This window comes from Gasterosteus aculeatus, chromosome 7 (genome assembly GCF_964276395.1).
Source record: "Gasterosteus aculeatus chromosome 7, fGasAcu3.hap1.1, whole genome shotgun sequence".
NCBI lineage: Eukaryota > Metazoa > Chordata > Actinopteri > Perciformes > Gasterosteidae > Gasterosteus > Gasterosteus aculeatus.
Window position 1 is genome coordinate 1837445 of NC_135694.1, and position 24134 is coordinate 1861578.

The following is a 24134-nucleotide window of genomic DNA, read 5'->3' on the forward strand; positions in this document are numbered from 1 at the left end:
CTCTCTCTCTCTCACGCAGGCAACTGGGAAATCAAAGGGGGGGCCGGTGAGGCAGATTCTTTGGGCAATTAGAGTAACCCCACCCGCCCCCCACCCACCCCTCCATCCGCAGCACCCAGAGGCCTGACAGATGTGAGAGGAAGGAAAGGGAATCTTTAGCCTCCACCCGGCGGGGACGATCCTCCTTCCTGATGTTTTTTTTTCCCGGAGAAGACTTCCTGTTTGGTTCCGTTCACCTGCTGCCAGTGAGGAAGAGGAGGAGGAGGAAGAGGAGGAGGAAGCGGTCAGCAGCGGCTCAAACGAAGCAGGAGGAACAAAAGGGTTGCCGTCTTTCTTTAACGCGGCGCTCTCCGCATGCCCGAGCGCCGCCTTCCTCACCGCTTGTTTCCCGTGTTTTCACTTCTTTTCCCTCTTAACTTAAAAATTGTCTCACTTCTGGACTTTCGGCCTTCGGACTTTTTTGATTTATTCTCGGCGTGTTTGTTTGCTGCTGCCGCGGCAACACATCGCACCGACGGGAACATCTGGACGTTCTCCTCCCGTCGAGCGGGGGAACCTCTCCGTGTTGCCAATTGTTAAAAAAAAAAAAGGATTGTGGTGTACTTGTGCGTAGCGTGAAGCGACGAACCCGTCTCGGGTTCCGCTGCCGTGGTTCTAAAGTGGTTCTTAATGGGCTTGTGTGATGTTCCTGCAGGGGGGGGGGGGCTGTTTACACCAGGAGGAGCCGCTCCTGTTCTGCCAAACTCCTGATTGTATTTGTAACATAAGAGTACGAGTGCGTGACTTTTGATTTTCGCCTTGTCCGTGGTTCAAAGCTTTTAATATTATATATTTTGTAAGTATATCTTATTTTCCCAACGGTAACGTGTGAAGCTTTGAACAAACTCCTTCGCTTGATAGTCGGGTTTTTACTGCAGCTTCGTTATTTAACTGGTACAAAGTATATATGAATATAATATATATATCGCTTACATGACTGCCACGACTTCCAGAGGAGTTCTCACAGATTTCACCACGTTTCAGCTTCACGTTCCTTCAAAGTAAAGCTCGTTTCTCCCAACGGTTCATTTAACGAGTTGCGTTCGATTGGAGCTAAAAAGACACGAAAACATCAAGACGAGTCGGATTTAACTTCAGCGTTGAAGTGACGCAGACTGGATCGCGTCATGAGACACACAAAGTGTGTGTGTGTGTGTGTGCGCTTCAGAGTGCGAGAGGTGTTGTATGTCAAACATTTCAAAGTTTACTGTATCTTGCCTTGCACTTTACGAAGAAGCAAACTTAATGGGGGGGGGGGGGCATTGTGTGTGTGTGTGTGTGTTTAAGATTTTGAGTGTTTACAAGTGTTTTTTTTAATTAATCTTATTTATGATTAATGTATGCAGACAGACGCGTGTAGATGAAATGTAATATCTAACCAAATGTAAAAACCTATTTAGAGCCGTGTGACATCACAGCCCCCCTCGCCCCCCCCCCCCGTGTGATTGTGTGTCCTCGCACTGCATCTATTACGACATGAATGGAGCTGCTGACAAAAACGTCACCGACGGACATTTGGGGAACTTTGTGCTTTAATTAGCGTCTTTGTGCTGAAAACAAACCGGGTTCCTTTGGACACTTTGAAGCCATAATGTTTCATCTCTTAACCAACGATTGTTGTTTTTTTACGGAAACTCTTCCGGGGAGTTTAGCTGAGAATCTCAAAGGACCCAACAGATTTACCCCCCCCCCCACAGAGCTGAACTGCCTGCATATCCATCCATCAGGACGGAGCCTATGTGTTGCACGAGCGTGTGCGTCGCGAGGTGTTTTAGCGTGTTATCGTGTGCAGTGTGTAACAAAACCGGAGCAAATCCTCTGGAGATTAAATGAATTACTGAAGTGTGGAAGTTGTTGTTGTTGATTTGAGGCTCATTGGTGCAACTAAAACAAGCAATACACAGTGATAACGAATTAATTACACGGTGGACGTCAACGTAGAAAAAGACGCATTGAGACACAGAAAAGTGTACATGCAGTTTTTATTGAAATGAAGAAAAGCAGCACGCGGATTTAAAGTCGCTGTTTTCCTTCAAATGTTCCTCCGAAGCAGCGAAGCTCCTCGTTTCATCTGCAAACCAACAACCGTTTCAGCGTCCGTCACTCGAGCTCCGGCATGTCCTCGTACCCGGCCTCCTGCCTCCTCGCCTCCTCCAGCCGCTCCTTCTCCTCCTCCGCCCTCCTCCTCTCCTCCGCCGCCTTCTTCATCTCCTCCTCCACCTCCTTCAGCTTCAAGACCTCCGTTGCCTCCTTCTCCTCCTGCGGCTTCCTCGGCTTGGTGTCGTAGGCCCACTCCTCGTCCGAGTCGCTGATGTCGTCGTCGTCGATGTCGTAGTCCGGCCGGTCGGGCGCCGCCGCCGCGTCGTCGCCGGCGGCGGAGGCCTCCTCCTCGGCGGGCTCGGGGGCCTCGGCCTTGAAGTTGGGGTCCTCCAGCTTGCCCCAGGACACCCGGTCGGCCTTGCGGAGGGTGACCTCCACCTTGGAGGGGAGCATGCTGACGGAGCTGTGCTGCACGTCCACCACCTGGAGGGCGAGCGGCGTTTCAAAGCGCTTTGAGGACGCGTCTCTCAGCAAACATGCAACGGGGACGAGGACTCACCCCCCAGAAGTGGAAGTCTCTCCTGAAGATCTTCTCGTTCTCAAACTGCATTTGACACGAGAGCTGAAGAGAGAAGATGAATACGAGCTTTGTGTGTGTGGTCGACCCTTCAAACTTAAACACATCGAGTCTACCGGTGTGTGTGTGTGTCTGTGCGACCTTGTGCGTGTGTGTGAACCACTCACCACGGTCCGATTCGCCTCGATCCTGGAAAGTTCTGGGTTTGCGTTCTTGGCGTAAATCGATATGACGACATCATTTCCTGTCTGGTGCCAGTCGTATCGACACGCCACCTTCTTCTTGTCCTACACACACACACACACACACAGCTCAGTGCGACGAGCATCGCGTTCCTCTCCGATAATCTTTGTGTAACACTGTAGCAGCAGGGATTGACCCCCTCACGACCCCCCACGAGGTGCACGTACCTGCTTGGGGACCCAGCGGTGTTTCCCTGAGCTGCAGCCCTTCTGCTCGAGGAAAGCGTTGAAGTCGATCGTCCTTATGCAGCAGCAGTTCCAGTACTTGTATCTACACAACGTCGCAGGTTGGAAACGCACAATAAAGAAGTGGACCTGAGTAGCAGGAATCTCACACACAACTCAGTCATTCAGAGAGCAGTTTTCACTTCCAGCGTCTGTTGCTGATTCGTTTTGATCTTTAGTTAATCGTCGTATTGAGAAATATGATCACATGATACTGTAATCGGTGCCTTTTGTGATATCCGCCGTAAAGTGTCTTTGTGTCTCACCCCTCGTGGAAGACCGGAGCTCCGGGGTGGTGAGTGCAGACCTGCGTGTCCGTCTCCGGGCCTTCATACACCTGCAGACAACAACAATCAGCGATCAGCTTCTCTGCTCAGTTTAATCTGTGCGTTATTCCTTATGATGCCTAAATATGCAGTATGTACTTATTAGGTAAAGATTCACCTTGAAATAAGGTATAAGGAAATGCATTTCAGTGCAGTAGCTTCCTGTGAATATGGACTGAAGTGCTTGGCGTGTCGTCCACTAGGTGGCGCTGTCAATGCACACAGAAGAGACACTCACTGATTTGCATGCAGAGTTCTTGCATCGCGTCCCGACTAAGACCGTCTGTCCCTCTGAGGAGAAAGACACACATTACATTCCTGCTAATGGACTCTGACATCGTTTAGCTATTTACTGTTTCTATTACAGTTGGGGGGAATATTCTTTCTATTCTATAGAAATAATGGATGTTGGAATATTAATATTTCAAGCTGTTTCTAATATAAATGAAGCAGCTTCAAGTATTTTTGATCGAAAGTTAAATTATTCCTGATGCAGAATCCTTAAGACACGTTGAGCATCACGAAGGTTTAAATGTTTCAGATTTCTACACGTGTTTTAGGTCGATATTGATTCTGTCCTTTAATCGCTTTCACACAAACACGCAATTAAATAATAAAGTATGACAAATGGATCAAATATTCAATAACACAAGTTAGTTTGTTGAAAGTCAAAGATCTGTTCAGGTCCAGTAAAGAAAATGCTTTAATAGCTGATTGAAGAGACACACACACACACACACACACACACACACACACCTTTCTTCTCCTCCTCTGCTTTCCTGCTGATGTCCAGCTTCTTCAGGGCCTGAGCCAGCGATGCAGACACTTTGTGGGGCAACTTGGTTTTGGGCTCATCAGAACTGCAAATAAAAAAAATCACACAAAAATTGTTGACATTAACACACACACACACACGAGCTCAGCTACACACGGGCCGACGCGCTGCGTTGTCAGTCATTGTTTGCTGCAGGAATGTCAAAGGCGACCTCATCTGGACCTCAGAATAAACATCTGCATGCGTGAGAGGTTTGTGTGAAAACACACATTCCAGTTCTCCTGCAGATGAGTCGCGCACACACAGACACACACACAGACACACACACCTGGGCCTCTCTTTCTGCAGCGCCTCGGCGGATTTGGGTCCCTGGTAGATGATCTCCTCTCCGTCGCTGGGGGCCACCTGGCTTTTGCCCGAGGACACTTCGGGGCGCAGCGGCTCGTCGGGCCTCTCGGCGCTGTGGCGCCCGCGGGTGCAGCCCTGCGTCACAGAACCCAGCGCTCACTCGCTGTCGGAGGCCTCGCGCTTAACGTGGAGCCTCTGACGCTGCGCCGCGAGGAGCGCGAGGCGCGAACGTAACGAAGGAACGGAAACACTCCAATACCTGACGACTATTTATCTAGAATAACCTCACGGACGCTTTCTACCTTAATGGAGAGAAACTCTGAGAAGTCCGTCGTCCTTTTCCTACAGCAGGACCATCCCTGCAGAAACACACACACACACGCACGACTTTTTGTTTGTTTTCAACTGAAGGAAAATGTTGTTAAAATTGTCCACTTTTGCGTTGGTCTCACCTTTAGGGCATCGTGGAAGATGGGGACACCGGGATGGAAGACGCAGGAGTCTTTTGGAGGAAAAGGAAAAAGAGATCACACACAGACACACACACGCACACACAGACACACACACCAGCTGCTCAGCGTGGTCACTCCAGTCCCATAAAAGGAAGCCGGTTGCTGGAAAGACAGCAGGTCTCGTACGCTTGCAGGGACATGTGTCCCCTCGTGTGTGTGCGGGCGTTTGTCTCTTAAGACTCACAAAGCAACGCCGTGTTTATTCTGCTTTTTCGTCTTGGAGGCCGTGAATGTGGTTTCCTTCTCCGCCCGCGGCGCTCGAGGTTTAAGCTCGCGGCCTCTCGCACTGTTTATTCGTCATTTTTTAAAACTCAGGCAAATATATTTAGACTGACAAAACAAGAGCGGCATTTCAAAATAAAAGCTGCGTTCCTGAAGCTTTTACTCAGAAATCACACGTCCCCATAAGAGGACGAGCGCCTGAGGCCTCGCGTCTACGTTGAAGCCCCACAAAGCCCCCCAGGCCGGGTCACACGTGTCTCACCCTCCTCGTTCTTGGGGTCAAACTCGAGTCCGCAGCCTTTGTTATAGCAGAGCAGAGCCATGGCGCCTCCTCAGACCTTCTCCTCCTTCTGCTCCTCCTCGGACGGCTCCTCTGAGCTTTTTGGCTGCGGTCGAAAAACGTCCAGAAGATTCTCGGGCCAGGCGGAGAGGGGTGGTCTTTCTCCTGGGGAGGGCTGAAAGAAGTGGAGAGAGAGAGGGGGGGGGGGGTCTCTCGCTCTGTGACTGAATGAAAGCTAAAAATAGCAGCCCCTCCTGCTCCTGCCCACCTCCTCCTGCCCCCTCTCAATACACAGCTGTCAGGACTTATCTGAAGGTGGGGGTGGACATTCCTCCTGGGGAGCGTCGGCTGTCACCCCGGCTGACAAAGATCAGCTTAAAGGCACCTTTGAAAATGACGCTATAAGCAATAAGAATTCATTGTTATTCATCATAAGCTTCCTGGACCAACAGCTTTGTGTGTAACGCTGGGAAAAGGTACTGAAACACACAATTACCCCTCAGCGTGTAATGACTGTTTGTCACCTCCAGTGCACACAAACACCTGTATGTGTACACACACACACACACTGTTTGTGCGTCTCACGCTGAGGGATTGGAAGAGATTCGGGTTCCCACTGAATAATGGACCCGTTTGTGTGCACTTGTTGCAGCATCACGCCGGGTGACGTGCGTGTTTATTGCTTCTCAGCGGGGAAAACGTCTCCATAAATCACTCACTGCGCTCCGAGGCCGACAAACGCCGCTGAATTATTTATGTTCCTCCTGCGGCACGACAATGCGTCTCAGGTGACGGAGATTTGGGATCGAAAGCTGGAAAAAAAAAAAAATCCAGTTTGAAGGAAACACTTTGAACGTGAATCGTGTCCACTGGTGGAAGAATGAGGACATTTGGAAAAACACTTAATTATGTCCCCATTTAAGAGATAACTTTGATAAAACCCCAAACTTCCTACATCATAGATGTATACTTGTAGATTTTACATAAGTTTGTTAGAATAGTAACCAATAGTAATCTACCAACAAAAAGGATGTAAACTTTGAATGACAATGAATTTGTGAAGCACAACTGTAATGTTTATTTCTAGGATTATTTTCACGTTATTGCCAATTCCATCATAAAACAATAAATGTTCACGCCCGTGAGCATTTTAGTTTGCGCTCTGATGTCATTTCCTTCTTCTAAAGGCCCGTTGGAGGAGGACACCTCCCAGTGGGAGGAGCCAATGAAGCAGAGGAGGACACCTCCCAGTGGGAGGAGCCAATGAAGCAGCCCGTTGGAGCACACCTCCCAGTGTGAGGAACCAATGAAGCAGAGGACACCTCCCAGTGGGAGGAGCCGATGAAGCAGAGGACACCTCCCCGTGGGAGGAGCCAATGAAGCAGGAGTACCATCAGGGGCCTTGAGCCTCTTTAAGGTCCCAGTTCAGTGAAAGTGAAGCAGTGCTTTTGATCTTCCGGGACAGACGAGTTTGAAAATTGCCGTAAAAACTCATTTTGAAGTAAAATATACTACCTTTATAGTAAAATAAAAACAATAACATCCTCAGGCCCCACAATTAAAAATAAGATTCACACGGACATTTGAAGGCTTGTAGTAGGAGTTTAAGGAAAAAACAGACAGACAAAAAGGGTTTTAGGAATGAAAATGACTTTTTATTTCTTCCAAAAAGAGAGAAAACAATCCCGAGAATAAACAAATATACTGCTGTAAAATAAAAGCCTGTGATTTTTTTTGTCGTCGACTAACATGTTTGCCTTTCCATGCTTGATACAATCCATATATTTCTGCTTTAAATAAATAGAAAATAAATGTACAAAGAGACGGGGGGGGGGGGGGGGAAGAGAGACCGATCAAAAGAATTACTCTGCTCAAACACAAACAACATTTGGCATCATTGAGACTTCCTGGCTGATCCTGATGTGCAGGGAGGTCCGCAGCCCCCACTGAGGAGTAATCACACTGATACACCTTCAAAGTAATAAAAGTAAAGCGGTTTGCAGGTTACGAGTTGAAGCTCTGTGTCGCGTCTCCGAGGACACAAAGTGAGGCAGCATCGAGGGTTCATGTAGAAAAAACACTACGTGCACGAGACGACCTTTGACCCCACGCGGCCACCTGGGGGACGATTTATGCGTTAAACGGCCCCTCTGTTGTTTCCTGTGATCTGTGGGTGGGGGGGGTTGTTGCTACAGTGGCTGTTTATCGGGGAGGGAGTGGGGGGGGGCAAACAACGATACAACCATGCACTCATCACCCCCCCCCCCCCCACCTCCACTCGGCACGTTCACCTTCACCTCGTCCTCCCGGATTCATGCTACAGCGATGCGGGGGGGGGGGGGGGGCGCTTGGACCTTGACGAGCTTTTTGCTGACTCGAGATGAGACAACGAGGCTGAAGAGAGTCGCCCACGAAGAGCCTGCATGCTCGGCCCAAAAGAAAAAGGAGAAGCAAGCAGAGCGGCCAATCACGATGAAGAAGCTCCTCGCTCAAGACCCGCCCTCCTCCAGCCAAAAACGCACTATTCAGAAACCAGACAAACGACGTCATCGCAGCAGCCGGGACGCAGGTCCAAGCTCCAGGAACACGGGAAGAGACAACGTGTGGCAAACGTCGCGCTCTGTTCCTCCACTCGGAACGCGAACGCATCGTGGATTCCCGCGCTCCTTTTCCCCCACGTTGAATGAACTCGCCACGTGGCGGGGCGGGGGGGGGGGCAGCGCTTCACGACCGAGCGCTCCGATTGGTTCGACCGTCCGACCGGAGACAAGAAGAACGGACAAGGAGTCGAAGCTAAAAAAAGACACGGAGATAACAGAGCTAAAGACGCTCCACGGGAAGGAGGCTACGGTGAGGAGAAGCTAAGCTAACACAAGACCGCGACAACAAGCGTCTCACAGCGACACCTACGCAACAGCGATGGGACACACACGGGTCACTAGAACTACGCTTACTGGGCTTCTTTACATATCTACACATACCGCAGAGGCCGGGGGCTGAAGCGAGGCTCTGCCACGTGGGACGTGTGGACGGAGACGGAGACAAAGCGGGTTCGTGTTCGAGTAGCTGCACAGAAAACGGCTTCTTTTTTTTTTTCAAGTCGGCTGCCAGAAAGTGGATTAGAACAATTCTGCACACCGAGTCACTTCAGTAACAAATAAAACATAAATGTGTTTTCCGGCGCTCTCAAAGATGCCTGGAAGTTTGACACGATTGGTACACGACATTGAACGGGCCGCCGGCGCCGTGACCCTGGTCGAGGTCGTTCTGTCGCCTGGTCACACCAGCGCTTTAAAGTTTGTGTCAATTGCCCGTCACTTTATTCATGGACCACAGAGACAAATTTGTTTTAAAAACAACAGCAGGCACTTGGCCATTTAGCCGGTGCTAATCAATCACTGAACACACCAATAGTGTGATCGTAGTTTTTATATCATTTAAAGGTGCTCTCTTACCGCCTCGTCTCTCTGCATTCACCACCTTCGTGCGGATTCAAATTAGGAACAACTCAAAGGATAAAACACATCAGGGGAAACGGAAGCGGAGAGAGTGGCTAGTGCTAGCAGTTAGCGGTTAGCAGTTAGCGGTTAGCTCAGCGAGTCGACAGGTCTGTTTGGTTTTTAGGCGTGAGGCGTGAGCGGGCTTCAGGACGTTTTGGTCTGAATAATGTAGATAAATGTGCACGTGGTCGCACCGCTAACGCCTGTGTGTGTGTGTGTGTGTGTGTGTGTGTGTAGCTTTACGAGAACAAATCAACGCACGTATGGGGAACAGATTTAAGCTTAAAAAACCCACAACAACGACGCTATTATTAACAAATGGTTCAACACGTTGCTGTACAAACCCCCCCGTGACATTCAGGAGGCCGCAGGAGAAAAACAGGCCGGAAAATACAAAGACGTCCCCGACAGAGCGGAACATCACGGGGAGAAGATCGGGGGCGCGTGTCGCCGATCGGTACGTCTGGACGCAGGAGGGGGGGGGGGTCAAAGGGTTTGTCTGAAACAACTGCGCACACACACACACACACACACACACACACACACACACACACACACACACGCGCGCGCCGCTCTGCGGGGGTCCGAGTGGCCGCTGCAGGCAGACGGAGACCCGGAGAGGACGGAAATAGCACCAGTATGAAGCAGAGCTGATGCTGCAGCAGAGACGCTCACAGGGATCCCCCCCTCTTCCTCCCCCTCCTCCTCCCCCTCCTGCCCCTCCTCCCCTTCCTCCCCCTCCCCCCCCTTCCTCCCCCTCCCTCTGCTGAAGAATCACTCCATCGATATGATTTAAAACACAAATTAGACAGTGTAACAAAGAGGACGAACACACACACACACACACACACACACACACGTTGTTTCAGACGACCCCCCCCCCCCATCTTCTCCTCCTCTTTCCATCGGGTTTCTTTTTGGTGTCGGTTTGTCTCGTGGTCGTCTGTCTCTCAGTCGGTTTGTCTCGATGGAATCATTCCTGCGTCCGCCTGATCGCTCCTCTTTTCTTCTTCTGCTGTTTTGTGTTTGTTTGTTTGTTTGTCGCTTTTGGCACTCTGCTTCCCCCCCGACTGGATTACATAAACTGCATCTGAGAGGACAGAAGAAGAGTGCAGGAGATGAGAGGGAGCGTTTATTAAAAACGACTAAACACACATCAATAAATGTCTTTATTACTACACAAGTAAGACAAATAAATAGAAATATACATAGTAAGTAAAACTACTAATACTGCAACAACCACACTGGTTCTGTATATTTATCACTAAGCATAGTAAATGTGCTGGTTTGGCCTTTGGAAAGTCAGAATTAGCCAACACGACCTGACGGGGAGGAGTGCGAACCGCCGGCGCTCAGAGGTTCGCTCGGAGGACACAAGAAATGAAAACAGGTCGCTGTTAAACACCTTTTCAGTGGCGAAGGTGTCGCTGTGTGCGTACGAGTGCACGAGCACCGGGTAGCTGACCTGGGCGCCGGGCATCGGGGCGAAGGGGTTGGTGGGCCGGAGGACGGGCTGGTTGTACATCATCGGCTGAGGAGCCATCACTGGGACCCCGCCCATCTGGCCCATCTGGGGGGGGACCTGTGGGGGGGTTGAAATGAATAAACCAAACACAAACAGTGCTGAGTGCACACACACACACCGCGCCGCTCACTCACCATTCCGTACACAGGCACTTGTGGTGTGGTCATGGGGAACGCCATCGGAGCCGGAGCCTGGACGCACGAGAGCAGAGAGCACGGGTCAACTCGGGGGGGGGGGGGGACACTTGATTCCAGCTGTGAGGAAAAGACTCATCTGTCTCCGCGGGACATTAGAGTCCAGCATGCAGTGGAGGGACTTAGTGGCGTCCCGCTGGGCGCAATCATTACCGCCGCTTTGAAAGGGAGGGAGGGGTGGGGGCTCAATGGGGCAGCGTTTAAGGCCCCCCCGCCCCCCCCCCCGCCCTTCAACACATCTAACCCAGTACAGCTGGCCTCCAGGCCGGAACGCCACGTGTAGCTTTAGCGCGTCCTCGTTGGGGGGCGGCGGGGGCTCGTGGTGGTGAGTCGAGCGGCAGAAAATGGCCCGATCCTCATTTTAGTCGAAGAGGAAAACATTAAAAACAGAAAGACGCTGCTGCCTTCGCAGACCCTCATCCATCGTCGTAAATGAGACAACTCAGGACTTTTTCTGTTTCTTAACACGCGGTTGACATTGTGCTGGTTGATCTATAAGAAGAGACACAGTAAGTCACAGTATTTTATTAACGTAACCCGCAGCGCCACCGTTCAATCTGATCCGAGTTCAGAAGCTTCCAACGAGCCCAAAGAAAAGAGAATAACGGCGCAGACGAGCCGCTGTTCTCCACTTTACCCATGATGCTCTTCGGCCTGTACCTGCCTTTTTCAAAGCTCCTTTCCCACCTGCGTGTTCGTTTAAATCTGTATTTTCCCTGCAACTTTCCTCCGACTTCTCAGGGGGGGGGGGGGGGGGGGAACTACTCCCTCTTCTCTCCGCCGATCAGACTTCTGATCTTCCACCACCTGCTAGTTCAGGTAAAGGTTAAAAGAAAAAGAAAAAAGGCTCTGCAGGATTTCTGGCTGCTGTTGCAACTTTTCCCTCCTGGCGAGAAGCTCCGACGTGGGTTTCCACTTGTCATGCATGACACTCGACTCGCTCGCTTCGCTGCTACCTGCGATGGGTTATGCATCACCGCCCATGACTCATTCATCACGCCACGCCTGGTGGAGGTTAGATTAGCGCCTTTTGACACGTGTATATTTTACAGAGAAAATGTGTTGTCTTTTCGTTTAAAGCTGGTGTGTCCTTTTTATTTGTGCTCGTCAGGCAGGATTCAGTTCACGGCTGGAAACACGATGTACTTCGGTCTCGTATCTCGTACGTTTGTTTTGAAGTAATGAGATATACATCATTCTTTGGATCCACTGGCAATTCGTTTTACGAGAATCAATGCGGCGGCGACCTTGAGGTTTGAAAAGAGGGTGAAGTGAATTAAAGCTGCATTCTCTCTGCCGACCAGCAGGGGGCGACTCCTCTGGTCCCAGAGAAGTGTGACAAAATGACTCATTTATTCCCTCAGTAACTATTGTAAACATGAGTTTATGGTGTTAATCTCTAGTTTCAAGGCTTCCACACAGCGTGATGTTCATTTAGGTGGAGGGGGGGTCACTGCAGCCACTTCATACGTGCTACACGTATGATATTGATTAGTTGCCAATAAGAAGATCACCAGATGTTGAGGAAAAGAGGCCAACGAGGCCGGGCACCCAGCAGCAGGAGGAGAAGAGACGGAGACGGACTTCCTGCTGTCACCGTTTGTTTACGCTTACATAAGCAGCACAGATCATTAGCCGGTAGCAGCGAGGTGAGCGGCGTTCTCCTGAGAACACGAGGAAGATGAAGAGGGCGACGGCGGGCGGGCGGGAGGCTGGGAGCACGTCACCGAGGAGTCATTAGAACGTGTTTTACCAAAACAGGGAAAAGTACTTACATAACTAGTATAGAACATTCCATTCTGCAGCAGGACGCGACGGGAGGAGAGACAAAGGACAGACGGAGGAAAGGGACGGGGGGGGTTTAGGTACCAAGAGAAGGTGGGAGGTACAAAGAAAATAAATGGAAAGATGAAAAATCAGAAAAAGAAACGTGAGAAAAAAGGAAGAAAAGAAAGAAACCACGTCGGCAGAGACAGAAGAACGCAAGTGAAGCACATTGATTTTTTTAAAGTAGGAGGTCAAAACACGGACGAGACGTCAAAGGCGGTGCGGCGAAAACAGGACGAGCGCGGGACAAAGCAAAAAAGAGCGAGGATGACGGTGCAAAAAACAAAAGGAAGAAACGCATGAAGGGGACGAGCGGCGCAGGAAGAGGGGGGTGGGAGATAAATGGGAAGGGGGGAGAAAAAGAGGAAGCGGAGGGTTAGTGACAGTTTGTCCTCGTCAGCCAGAAACGGCTGTACAGAGATCACGAGGACAATCAGGAGATGCCAAGAGACACACACACACACAGCAACACACACACACACACACACACACACACACTTGAGGGCTCGATGAGGACATTGATGCCTCGCTCATGTCTGGTGGGCTGATTTGACCAATGCTAAGCTAAGCTAAGCGCAGTCAGGAAATGGCATTTAATAATAATATAACAAGAGACGCGTGCGTCAGCGAGCTGTTAATTGGATATTATTAGCTTTGTACGGAGCCAGGCTAGCCGCTTATGCTAAGCTAACCTGCTGTCCTTCTTACCTCTAGTCACTAAAGAGATTACAAACTACTCCTTTAATACAAACAGGAAGTCACAACATGTATTTGACCTTTTGAGATTCGCAGCACATTGATTGATCCGCGTTAAGAATAATTCTGCTATGAAAGAACTTTAAAGTTTCTGCCTTCATTTCTAAGAAAGAAACAAGCATTTAGATTAATTATCTGCAACACCTTATTGGAGGGATGTTAATAGTTCATTTATTGATTCATGGGATTAAATCCTACTGCTGTTTTTTTTAACGAGTTTTCAGCCGTTTTAATGCCGATATAATTTAAATAGTCTCCGTACCACGTGTTGCACCGGCATGGGCTGTGGCGCCATGGGGGCCGGGCCCCACTGGGTGGTCGACATGGTCTTATTCTGCCAGTTGTGTCCCCCCGTCAGCTTCTTCTCCCCAGCCTGGTTCCACTGCATCTCGGGCCTGAAGAGGGACGAACAGCGCGAGCAAACCACAACACAGCGTCATCCTTACCGCCTCCCAACCACTGCTCGCCATTTCCCCTCCTCAAGACACGTGAGCATGTTTAAAACAAATAAAAAGACACTTACTTCTTGGCCGGCGCACCGCCGAACTGCAGATCTGGAGGCAACAGAAGAAAGTCAAAAGTTTATCGCAAGCTCATTCTCAGAGAACAATCCGTACTCATCCACGCTCGGATGCATCCGAACGCAACGCCACAGGGAGGTTTAGCTTTCCTCACAAAGACCGATCAAACCACGGCGCGACACTCACTGCCCACGAGGTTGGCCAGCGAGGAGTCCAGGTCGTTGGCCAGCAGCTTCCCTCCGTGATGGATGGCCATTTGAGGGGGGGCGAGGGGGGCGGCGTGCGCCGGCATGGTCGGCTTCAACAGGTCTCCCAGAGCGTCGAAGCCTGGAGGGGGAAAGGAGGCGGCGTCAGGGGGCGGAGGGAGACACGCGCGGCGGGGTTAGCGGATAGCGGGCGACGCACAGAGGGACGAAATAAGCAGACATTCATCAGGTTATTCCCTCAGGTCGACCAATCGGCTCTCTCGCGTCTCCTCCGTGTGACGAAGCGGCGTGCAGAGCGCGAGAAAGATTCACAGCGTCTCTTCGAACCAACAAAAGGGATCTAGATGCAGCTTTCTGCACCTCGGGTGTGAGAAATGCCTCCATGGAGGTGACGGGTCTCACCGCCGCGTTTCCTGCCTTCACCTGCACGCCGCTTCCTGTTCGAAGCATTAAAGGCAAAGTCGGGCTGCAGCCTCATCCAGGTGATTGATGCATCGTCGCCATGTGAAACACTGCAGCCATGTGAGTGTGCGTGCGTGCATGTGTTAACCTGCAGCTCATTCCCGGTAGGTGCAAAAGACAAATGAGTAATTTCCTGTGTTGCTGTTGGCGGATGTGTGTGTGTAAGTTCTTGTTAACAACTCCCCATGTCAGCACTCATCCAGCTAATGGCTCAGTATTACTCTGCTGGTGGAAATGTGCGACTGTGTGTGTGTTTGCTGCTAGGAAAGACAAGCAAAACGCCCCGAAAAAGGTGGATTTGAAAAGGCAACGTGATCGGCTGGAGCGGTGACGCTTTCCTCGCACCATCCCAGGAGAAATGGAAAGTGGCAGAAACAAAATAAAAAAAAAAGGTGACGACGCGAAGCTGGACAGAAACAAGACGGCGTCTGAGAGGCTGCAGAGTCCCGGCCAAACGCGGGGGAGGAAGGAGGGAGGGAGGAATAATGTTTAGTTGGGAAGCGGCGTGCCGGTGTGACAGCGCTGCTGACACGCGAGGTTCAGAAAGCACTTTTCCTGCTGGCCTGGCAGATGAGAAACAGGGTGGAGGAAGAGAAACGCAGAAGCAACTGCAGCCCTTTTGAGTCTCTGGACTGAAGATAAAAGAGGGGGGGGGTCTCTGTGTAGATCACAAACCAGGGAGAACAGTACGCGTGGGTGGGGGGATGCTATCAGTGTTAGCTTAGCTGTTTAGGCAGAGGATTTGACAGTCAATGGAATTTAACATCGAAAAGGAGGCAAGGAAGCGAATCATGTCGAGGGTTCAATTCCAAAAGGCTGCGAGGCAGAAATCTGTTACTTACAAGCGATTCAGTTCAGTTGGAATAAAGAAAAGCTGTTCTATTGTTACAGGAGCCTCTGCTCTGGAGGCTTAATAAGGGAGGAGAATACGAAGGGAGACGTATGGTCGGTTACATTTCATGTTGCCGTCGATGTTTACGGGGCTTTTCTTTCTCTTGTTAACAGAAGAAATGATTCACTGTAACACAGTGAAGGGATACGAGCTGCAAATAAAACAAATCCAACTCCAAACACACATTCATTCACTCAAATAAAATAGATGATAATCCCCGAGATGAGAATAACTATGAGACACTAAAAGAAAAAGTCAATATTAAAGAAGGGAGCAACTAAGCCTCCGACTCAACATTAGAGGATAGAAAGCTGCAGCGAGCAGACAGACGCCAAATGACAGACGACTCGCGAACAGACTGTTACAAACATCGACGCACAAAGACACGCGAGCACGGCGTGTAGACGATGCAGAGGGACACACACACACACACACACACACACACACTTTAGCGAGGAGGCCCAGATGGCATGTTGGTATTTGTAGTGGCAGCTTCAACAAGAGCTCTATTTATAGAAGGAGCCAGAAGCCGCGGCCACACGCCTGCGTCTGTTCCCTCGCAGCAGTTCAACGGGAGCAAAAGACACACACACACACACACACACGCACGCACACACACACGCACACACACGTAAAAGACGACAAAAGCTTTCTCCTGGAAACGTTTGAAGGAGCAACGCTACGGCTGTGAGAACCCGACCGACGCCATCGGTTAAGGTAGAGCGAGGGTCCGTTGGCGGTTTAAAACCAGAGCAGCGGTTGGCGATGGCGCTCTGGATGATGATGTGGCTTCGATCAAGTCTCAAAAAAACGAGTTTGAACGACGTGCGCAGAGAAGAAACAGCTGGCGGGTTCATGCCGGCAGACCTGCAGTCGTGCTAATTGACTGTGTGGAATAAAAAATTTTTTTTTAAAACTCAGCTGGATGAAGACGACGTAATAAATATGAACCTGATAAATGGAGGGAGTGAGACCTCACTTTGGAACGGTGACAAAAAGATTACAAAAAATAAAATAGAGCCGCAAGATAAATCTTTTTTTAATTAATTGTTATATTAAAGACTAGAGTACAAGATCAACGCAGCAAACGTTACTGGATCAGAAGTGAATCCGTTACCAATACTTGTATTATTAATACACTCTGCCTGCTGCTGGATATTTCCGGCAGAGTGCGAGTGGGATCAAATGAAAATAAATAAACCTACTCTGCTCGTGTTCATCATACTGACGGAACCAGTCACCCGGGGCAACAGAGGGGCTGAGCTTTAAATAAACAGTTTAAAGGCTGCTACACAGAGGCTCCTTTGCTTGGTCTTTTCTCAGGACCTCTGCAGGAAGCCGAGCTGCTGAGCGGTTAGAAAGGGGAAAGTACGGCGAAGCGAGAGCCGGCGGTCTGACGCCCGACCGGCTCAGACGGGAACCCTCAAAGAAGCAAGACGCGTCAGGCAGGAAAGTCAAGAGCTGGGATCAGTTCACTTTTTGTAGTAATCTTTAAAAGGCCCTAAAGTGGGCGGGACTTTCTGGCAAATTAATATGGTGACAATCAATTCCTAAATAAAAATGTGATCACAATTGTGAGGTTGTTTCCTATTGTTGTCACTCAACTGACTGAATCACACAGTCCTGAAGAACTTTCCTGAGCTTTTCAAAGTGAACTGATCCCTCGCCTCTGGGATCACGGGTATTACAGATGTGTGAACTCCAGGCGACAGGCCACGGGACGGCGCCAGCAAAGCCACCAACACCCAGCGAGTCGCTGGCGCCGGCCACAGGGTTAGTTCCGCGCCGCAGAGGCTTTCCGGTGGCTGGCTTTACCGGCTGCAGGTTGTGGGCCGTTGTTACCGGGCGCGGCCTTATTCCCAAACACGGCATCGAAATCTGCAGCAATGGCCGCGCTGGTCTGCTGCGGCGGCGGCGGCTGCTGCTGCTGCTGCTCCAATCCTGAGGGATGCAGTTAGACGTGAGTGTGAGACGCGCCGCACGGTGCTGCAACGTTTACAAGAGAGCCGCAGACACAGAAACAGCAGGTTGTGATTTTAGCGGCTTCCCCCGCTAAGCTGTTCCGGTTAGATGAATAACGCGCACGGTTATGGTCTCCAGAGTGCTGCCATTGTTGTTGCCTGGTAACTTGGGGTTCCGCGGCTTTCAGGAGCAGCTAAGCCCGCGCACGAGAACATCCGCTGATGCGCCGTTTTGCGTTTTTTTGTTTCGGTCCGTGGGGCTTTCGGGGATTAAGGGCTCGACGCCTCGGAGAGCCGTTTGTCTTTGAGGAGAATCCCCAGAGAGGCGTCCAACATGGCGGCTACAGTCACCCGTAACCCTTCGGGAAACGTAACGCCGTTTACAGGCACACTCCTCTAGCAAGGTGATGATGGCATGGATCAGGCAAAAGGCGTTTTCCTTCTGAAATAGATGCGACATGTTGGCCTCGCATTCAGAACATGGGTCTCGCGTATTTTTAATTGTGCAACACATTTGCTCGGTTACAACTATTGTGCACATGACAAATGAGGGCAGTGAAAGCTCTTCAAAGGGCTGCACGTTACGGGGAATATATATATACATTTTGAGGAGCTGCTCGGGGGGATTCAGGTTGACCTCCTCGTCTCCTTTGTGCTAACTTACGCTAACCGGCTGCTGACTGTAGCATCAAGCGACGCCAACGCTGTCAGAAAGAACATTGAGCATATTTCACCAAAAATGGAAGAGAATGACTTTAAAACAGGGGGTAAGAATCCTCTGCGCTGTTCGTTACAGAAAGGCACAGAGGGGAGGGGGGGCGGGGGGGGCTCAGACTCTCAAGTCTGGCAAAACTCTTTAAATAAACGGCTTCAGCTTAATCCGGTCATAGATCCTGTAATGCGCCCCGCTAACAGGGCTTCCACACTCATCTTTGTGCTACTTTTTGAGCTGGGGGGCGGGCGATGCTGCCACAAACGAGACGAGCGGTCGGATCTCCGTCAGATCACAGACATTTTCCTCACAGTGTGAACACGAACTGTCTGAGCGAAGGCCGGCTGGGCCGCGTAACATTGGTCTCCGAAGGAAGCGAACGGGAGGACGGATGTTTTACATAAAGAGACAGATTGGAGGTGGGGGGGGGGGGGGGGATGAGCGGCCGGAGGGAAGAAAACACCCCCAGCATGCAAAACACTCATAAATCGATCAGTCTGTGTGTGTGTGTGTGTGTGTGTGTGTGTGTGTGTGTGTGTGTGCGCGCGCGTAGCCCACCTCCCCAGGCACTGGTGGCAGTGGAGATTGAAGGATTGCTCTGCACAGCAGGGATGAAGGCCGGCTGGAGATCAAACAGGTCGCTGTTCAGATTGGGCACGCTGAGGAGGAGGGAGGGAGGGAGGGAGGGAGGGGAGACACACAAAAAGAGAGCGAGAAGGGAAGATGAGCAATGGGAAGCAAAGAAGAGGTGTGGAGAGACATGCAGCGATTTGGAATTAGTGTTTAATAAATAATGCATAAATAGCTAAAGTCACCAGTAAAAAGGCATTAAGAGGAATCCTCACTCTCTGAAGGGCGGTAAAAAATGTCTGGAGCAATAAAACGGTTTTGCGGAGTGCGTTGAATAAAGACTGATTGCACCAGGCTGTGTTTTGTTGGGGAAGAATCTAAAACAGCCTCAGGAGTTATTTTCTGTGCAACAGACACTTATAATGAAATGTTGTATACAAGCATCTATTCATCTGTGCTCACTATTTGATACCTGCACAATATAAAGGGCGTGAGTTGGTTTAAAGTGTGTGTGTGTGTGTGTGTACCTGTTGGCAGACAGCGTGGAGGTGAACAGCTCTGTGGTGTGTGTGATGTGGTTGTTGTTGTTGATGCCGCCGCTTATCGACTGGCTGCTGGGGGAGGCAGAGGGAGGAGTCTGCATGCCCATCTCCTTCAGACGCTGGTCCTGGAAAAAACACACACACACACGCACGCACACACGCACACACACACACACAATGTAATGAGGAAACCAACGGTAGAAACAGTCGCTTCCTGTTAGGACTGAATACAACTTTTGTTAATATATACACACACATTCTCTCACAAGTGCGTACGCCCTTTAAAGGTTGGGCCTTCCTGTGACTTCCTGTGTTGAGCGCGCTCGTCAAACATCTGAAACAATGTCCCGTCACGGTGAGCGGCGGCATCGAGGGGACGCTCTAAATAGGTGCAACCTTTGTGGTTTTCCCAGAATTCTTCCCGGGCCGCATCCAAATTGTGTTTGTCCTCGGGGGTTAAATTCAGGGACCTTTTAAGAAGGACGACGTGGACAGCAACAAAAACTACTACGTCCTTGATGCCCAGTGGTTTCGTAAGCGTGGTTAACAAACTACAGTTAATGGCCTGGTTGTTTGTACTTTATTAAACGTTCATACCTGCATACTTTTCATTATAATCTAAAAAGTGACTCAGTTAAATTCTATTGGATGATTCTCGCGGTGTTTACTGCCTATTTCTTGCACTGCTGCTTTTTATCTCCTGCTGGATCTCATTACGTCTCCTGCAGCAACGCCCCCCCCCCCCCCCCGTTCCTCCACAGGAATCAATACGTGTGTCTCAACTCGCTCCGGAGGAGGAAAAGCAAACAGAATGTGTACCGTTTGGTAGACGGAGGAGGCAATTTACAGTGCAACAAAGGCGGAGATGCTTAGTATGGACGACCACGGAGGGAGCGCGCAGTTTGCCTTTCTCCAATTCATACAGACACGGGACCCCCCCCCCCCGCGGTTTTAATCCAGCTCCGAGCACACGCTCCAGAAAGCTACGGGAGCGAGTCGATTGACTTTGCAACCTCGTCCGCCTTTAAGAAGAACTCGGACTTCGGGGCGGATGAAAGAACAGAATCTCTTCATTCGTATTCTGAGGAGGAACAAACGGGAGACGGTGTTATCGGCCCCAGCTGGACAGCAGCCGAGCGCGCGTGTGTGTGTGCGTGTGTGTGTCTCCATACGGAGACCAGAGCATATCTGGATGACCCCCGCTCTGTTATGACCAGCCGCTCGCTCCCCCCCGCTCCCCCAAAACTACCCCCAGAGGTAATCAGCAACCAAGGGCACGGAGCAAACAAATCAGCAGCCGGAGAGTCGCTGGTAGAGCATCTTGCGAAATAAAGACGATGCGTCAAAGGACGATACGGGGTGCGTGCGTCAGAGGTCGGCCGTCACCAAACATTCTAGAACAAACACCGTCGGCCTCGTGTCCTCGCACAAAGACGCTCGCTTCTCGGGGGCTGTGAGCGTACAAAGTGCAGAGAACACTAAAAAAAAAAAAAAAACACGTTTTAATGTGTTCTCTGCTACACAGGTCACGCGTTGGGCGCATACCAAATCCACGCTTCCTGCTCTTCACAATAAAAGGCCCATAAAACACGCTGCTGGTATTAACAGCCTGGATGCAAGAGATAAGATATTTGGCCTTTTCGCGGCATCTATGGGTCATTCCCGCGGTCTGTGGAGACCTCGATCACTCGGAGGTTTGTCATTCCAGCATGAAATGTGTCACCTTGAGAGCCTGCAGTCTGGCCTGTTCCTCCTCCAGGGCCTGCTGCTTCTCCTTCTCGTCCATGCGGCTGAAGGACATGCCGGTGGAGGACAGAGATGAGACGGCGCTGGACAGAGTGGACGCTCTGCAGAAGGGTAGATTTAGGCGGCCCGTGATAATCTTTTAAACATTCGTAGGGCTCTGGCTGTGTGACGTTTGAAGTGTGCGAGTGTGTGCGGGGGGGGGGGGGGGGGGGGGGGTCGGCGTCTACCTGGTGTCTGCATTCAGCTCCTTGGTCTTCTTGCCCTCCAGAGAGGCCAGGTGCTGCTCCAGAGCCTCCAGGAGGCTGCTGGGGGCCTGAGACAAGAGATCAGAGATGAGAAAAGACAAAAGAAACGGCAACTTCTGGAGAATCCTTTTCCAACTTTCTGTCTCTCTTACACACAGACACAAAGCGACCTTCACACACAGTAAGACACACACACACACACAGCACCCAGTTAGTTGGTCTCAGAGGAAGGTAACAGAGTGCATCAGGCTCCAAGAATAGCCGAGGCAACATGCAGCAAACACTCACGCTGTTAGTGGGAGGCTCAAAGGAGACAAAGAACAAAAGAAGCAGCAAACAGCAGGAGGAAAAGGGAGGCGAGTTGCACCACTTCTTCACCTGCGTGCGCGCACAAAAGGTTCGCTTCATTCAGCCTCCTGTTGCTGTCCGGCCTCCTGACACTAAAACTCAAATCTTTTTACATTCATAACCCAGCGAGGTCATCGCGCTCTGAAGTGCTCCTCGCTGAGAGGGCCGCGTAAGACTCCGCCATCCGGTCGACTCGGGAGGATGGTCGCTAGGCAACTACCGAAAACAACGACCCGGCTGCAGAGTTCACGCCGGTCGTCGGCGTTGCACGGCGGGACCTTTCGGCGCTCGTTAAAGCGGGAGCGGCCCTCGTTGGGGTGTGAGAGACGCTGCTCTGCTCGCTCTCAGGCCGAGTGGAGGAAATTCCTCCGCTGAGCAAACGCGAGGTCACGTCTGCCTCTCCGTCCACAAGAATGTCAGGCGTGTGGACGGCGGCCGCGCACGCAGACACACACACACACGTCTATATTTTGGGAGTGTGTTTTGGCTCTCGAGGCCGACTGAGAAAGAGAGAGCGAGTCCATCTTTAGCCGTCGGCAGGATCCCAATGTGAGAAAAGATGAACTCGTGTGGGCCGAGTCAATATTAGCCGGACGCACGCATCGACACACACCGACGCTCGCTCTCTTTTTGACAGAGCGAGAAGATCGTTCAGGCGAAGACGTTTTAAAGGCAGGCAGACGGGGACGTTTTTGGAGTCGTCCTCCATTGAAGCGCCGCCGTTGTGCGTGACGGATGTGAAATGAACACCGTCCGGGGGAGGAATTCAACAAGTCGATGCAGCGATTCTTTCATGCGGATGCAGATGAAAGGGTGAAGCCTCATTTCGTTATTCATGAGGTTTCATGGCCTTTAGGCTTGTTGAGCCGGAGCTCAGTGTGTGTGTGTGTGTGTGTGTGTGTGTGCTTAAAAGCTACAAACAAGCCACCTGAGGCCGACACACACGTGTTGCCCTGAGCACCAGAACAAGAGCATGCCTGCGAGTGTGTGAGGCGTAAGAGTGTGTGTGTGTGTGTTTTCATGCAGGGGGGGAGGGGAGGGGGACAGTATGCAACCCACCACCTACAATGTAAGATCCTTTTGTTTTCTGCGACAGACGGGGGGGGGGGGGGGAGAAGAGAAACGTCCACTTAGCAGCTTCACTTTACGAGGTGACCCCCACACAGCCCCCCCCGCCCCACTGAAGTTACACTAACAGCCGATCGGGGCTCAGACTGAACTAAAAGTCCTCAAAGAACAGCTTGTTTAAAGTCTCCATCGGAGGCTCCTTTACCCACAATGCCCTCTGCTGCACCTGGCTTAACACAGGTGGATACAGGCCGTTTTCGGGGAAGCATAATTCCAGTTATAAAACGTCTATCTGTTCAAAGAAAAACACTATTCAATCACCAAAATGCAGGAAATAGTGGAGAACGTTTTTCATCCTTTCCGACACTTTACAGTCCAAGTCTTTGGAAGAGAGAATAATCAGCCAGACAGCTCGTGGTTTAAATACTTCTAGCACAACATGCGTGACGGTTTCCTCTAAGAACTCGAGGTAACATGAAGACAGTAATTGCCATTTTGCGGGTGAAGCATTGCTTGAAGCCGACTTGTAAATGGCTGATTCAAATGTGCCGTCTCTGCTGCGGGTATCTGGAGACTCTGAGCTCCTCCCACAAGCCACCAGGAAGACGAAAGCACAGCGTGAAATGATTCCTTTGAATTCACAATAAGATAAAAAGGGCGAAACAGAAATGCACGTTATTCCCTTGTAGAGATGCAGAGTCGTTCTCCAGCCTTTTGTTGTGGCAATCGTCTTTTTTTTTTGGGTCGATCCGAGGTCTGAGCTCATTGTTCGCAGTCGCTCGGGGTTTCAAACCCACGTGCAGAAACCTGCAGGAGGCCTGCTGATGGTGCGGTGGATAAGCAGGCCAACTTAACATACCTCAGCCTGCCGTCGGATCTATAATGAGTGTTTTAACAAGTGGAAGAGAAAGCAGGACATCAATCAAACCAACGGGGGAGCTGCTGACACGGAGACGCTGGTTTGAAATGAAAGGAGACGAGTGGAGCAGACAGAACGAACACTTGTTAGGAGGGGAAACACGCGGGTACGCGGGGTCCAGAGAGAGTGTCCACAGGCGGCGATGAGACCACACGTAGAAGGAAAGCCAGACGGACAAAACGAAAAGGCGAGAAAAAGGAACCAGAAACAGAGAGTGAGGAGGAAGTGGAGGTGAGATGTATACTGACCTGTGAGAGATCTGGGATGTCACCCTGATCTATTCCGACTTGCTGTCAAAACGAAGAAAAAAAAAAAGAAAAAGGGGAGCAGGTAGGTGGGATAAAATGGAGAAGAAGAGCAGGGTCCATTTGTAATACAAAATAAAAGATGAGGAAAAACAAAACAGGAAACCATTACTTCATGCAGTGGCAGCGTCAACGTCAACAGAAATAAACGAGGAAAAAGGTCTTCGACATCTGGATTGGCCGAGGAGCCGACCAATCCCCACAGTGAATGACGGCGGTGATTGGACGGGGAGAGATGCGTGTGACCAA

At 50.7% G+C, this 24134-nt stretch overlaps 3 protein-coding genes across 37 annotated transcripts in view; 1 reads left to right on the top strand and 2 right to left on the bottom strand.

Moving 5' to 3' along the window:
* LOC120814377 (diacylglycerol kinase delta) overlaps window positions 1–1886 on the top strand; it is a 30272-nt gene extending 28386 nt beyond the window's left edge. For all 3 annotated transcript variants that reach the window (XM_078105283.1, XM_078105285.1, XM_078105284.1), the window contains one exon: window positions 20–1886. In XM_078105283.1, coding sequence (XP_077961409.1) covers window positions 20–72 — 53 coding nt within the window. In that variant the 3' untranslated portion in view covers window positions 73–1886. The remainder of the gene's footprint in view (window positions 1–19) is intronic.
* A 118-nt stretch (window positions 1887–2004) lies between these two features.
* LOC144410207 (cysteine and histidine-rich domain-containing protein 1) lies at window positions 2005–6541 on the bottom strand. Of its 2 annotated transcripts, XM_078105321.1 has the most exons (12): window positions 6306–6431; window positions 5569–5985; window positions 5025–5074; window positions 4875–4931; window positions 4553–4707; window positions 4206–4309; window positions 3688–3740; window positions 3390–3460; window positions 3067–3169; window positions 2824–2943; window positions 2639–2701; window positions 2005–2562 (listed from the first exon to the last, which is right to left on the bottom strand). In XM_078105321.1, the coding sequence occupies exons 2-12, from the start codon at window positions 5627–5629 to the stop codon at window positions 2140–2142; spliced, it is 1260 nt and encodes a 419-aa protein (XP_077961447.1). In that variant the 5' UTR covers window positions 5630–5985; window positions 6306–6431; the 3' UTR covers window positions 2005–2139. The 2 variants fall into 2 exon arrangements, with proteins under 2 accessions (XP_077961447.1, XP_077961445.1); XM_078105319.1 differs by having other exon boundaries at window positions 5569–6541.
* Window positions 6542–7219: 678 nt separating this feature from the next.
* The window catches only part of LOC144410205 (phosphatidylinositol-binding clathrin assembly protein), a 36550-nt gene continuing 19635 nt past the window's right edge, over window positions 7220–24134 (bottom strand). Inside the window, exons 8-21 of one of the 32 annotated variants that reach the window (XM_078105287.1) lie at window positions 23829–23870; window positions 22660–22680; window positions 21228–21313; window positions 20978–21101; window positions 19240–19373; window positions 18701–18801; window positions 17285–17410; window positions 14096–14236; window positions 13912–13942; window positions 13651–13798; window positions 12581–12604; window positions 10746–10802; window positions 10492–10668; window positions 7220–10176 (exon numbers count right to left, since the gene is read on the bottom strand). In XM_078105287.1, coding sequence (XP_077961413.1) covers window positions 10162–10176; window positions 10492–10668; window positions 10746–10802; window positions 12581–12604; window positions 13651–13798; window positions 13912–13942; window positions 14096–14236; window positions 17285–17410; window positions 18701–18801; window positions 19240–19373; window positions 20978–21101; window positions 21228–21313; window positions 22660–22680; window positions 23829–23870 — 1227 coding nt within the window. In that variant the 3' untranslated portion in view covers window positions 7220–10161. Of the gene's footprint in view, window positions 10177–10491; window positions 10669–10745; window positions 10803–12580; window positions 12605–13650; window positions 13799–13911; window positions 13943–14095; window positions 14237–17284; window positions 17411–18700; window positions 18802–19239; window positions 19380–20977; window positions 21102–21227; window positions 21314–22659; window positions 22681–23828; window positions 23871–24134 lie in introns of all 32 variants that reach the window. The other 31 variants (XM_078105288.1, XM_078105297.1, XM_078105286.1 and 28 more) reach the window with 31 other exon arrangements.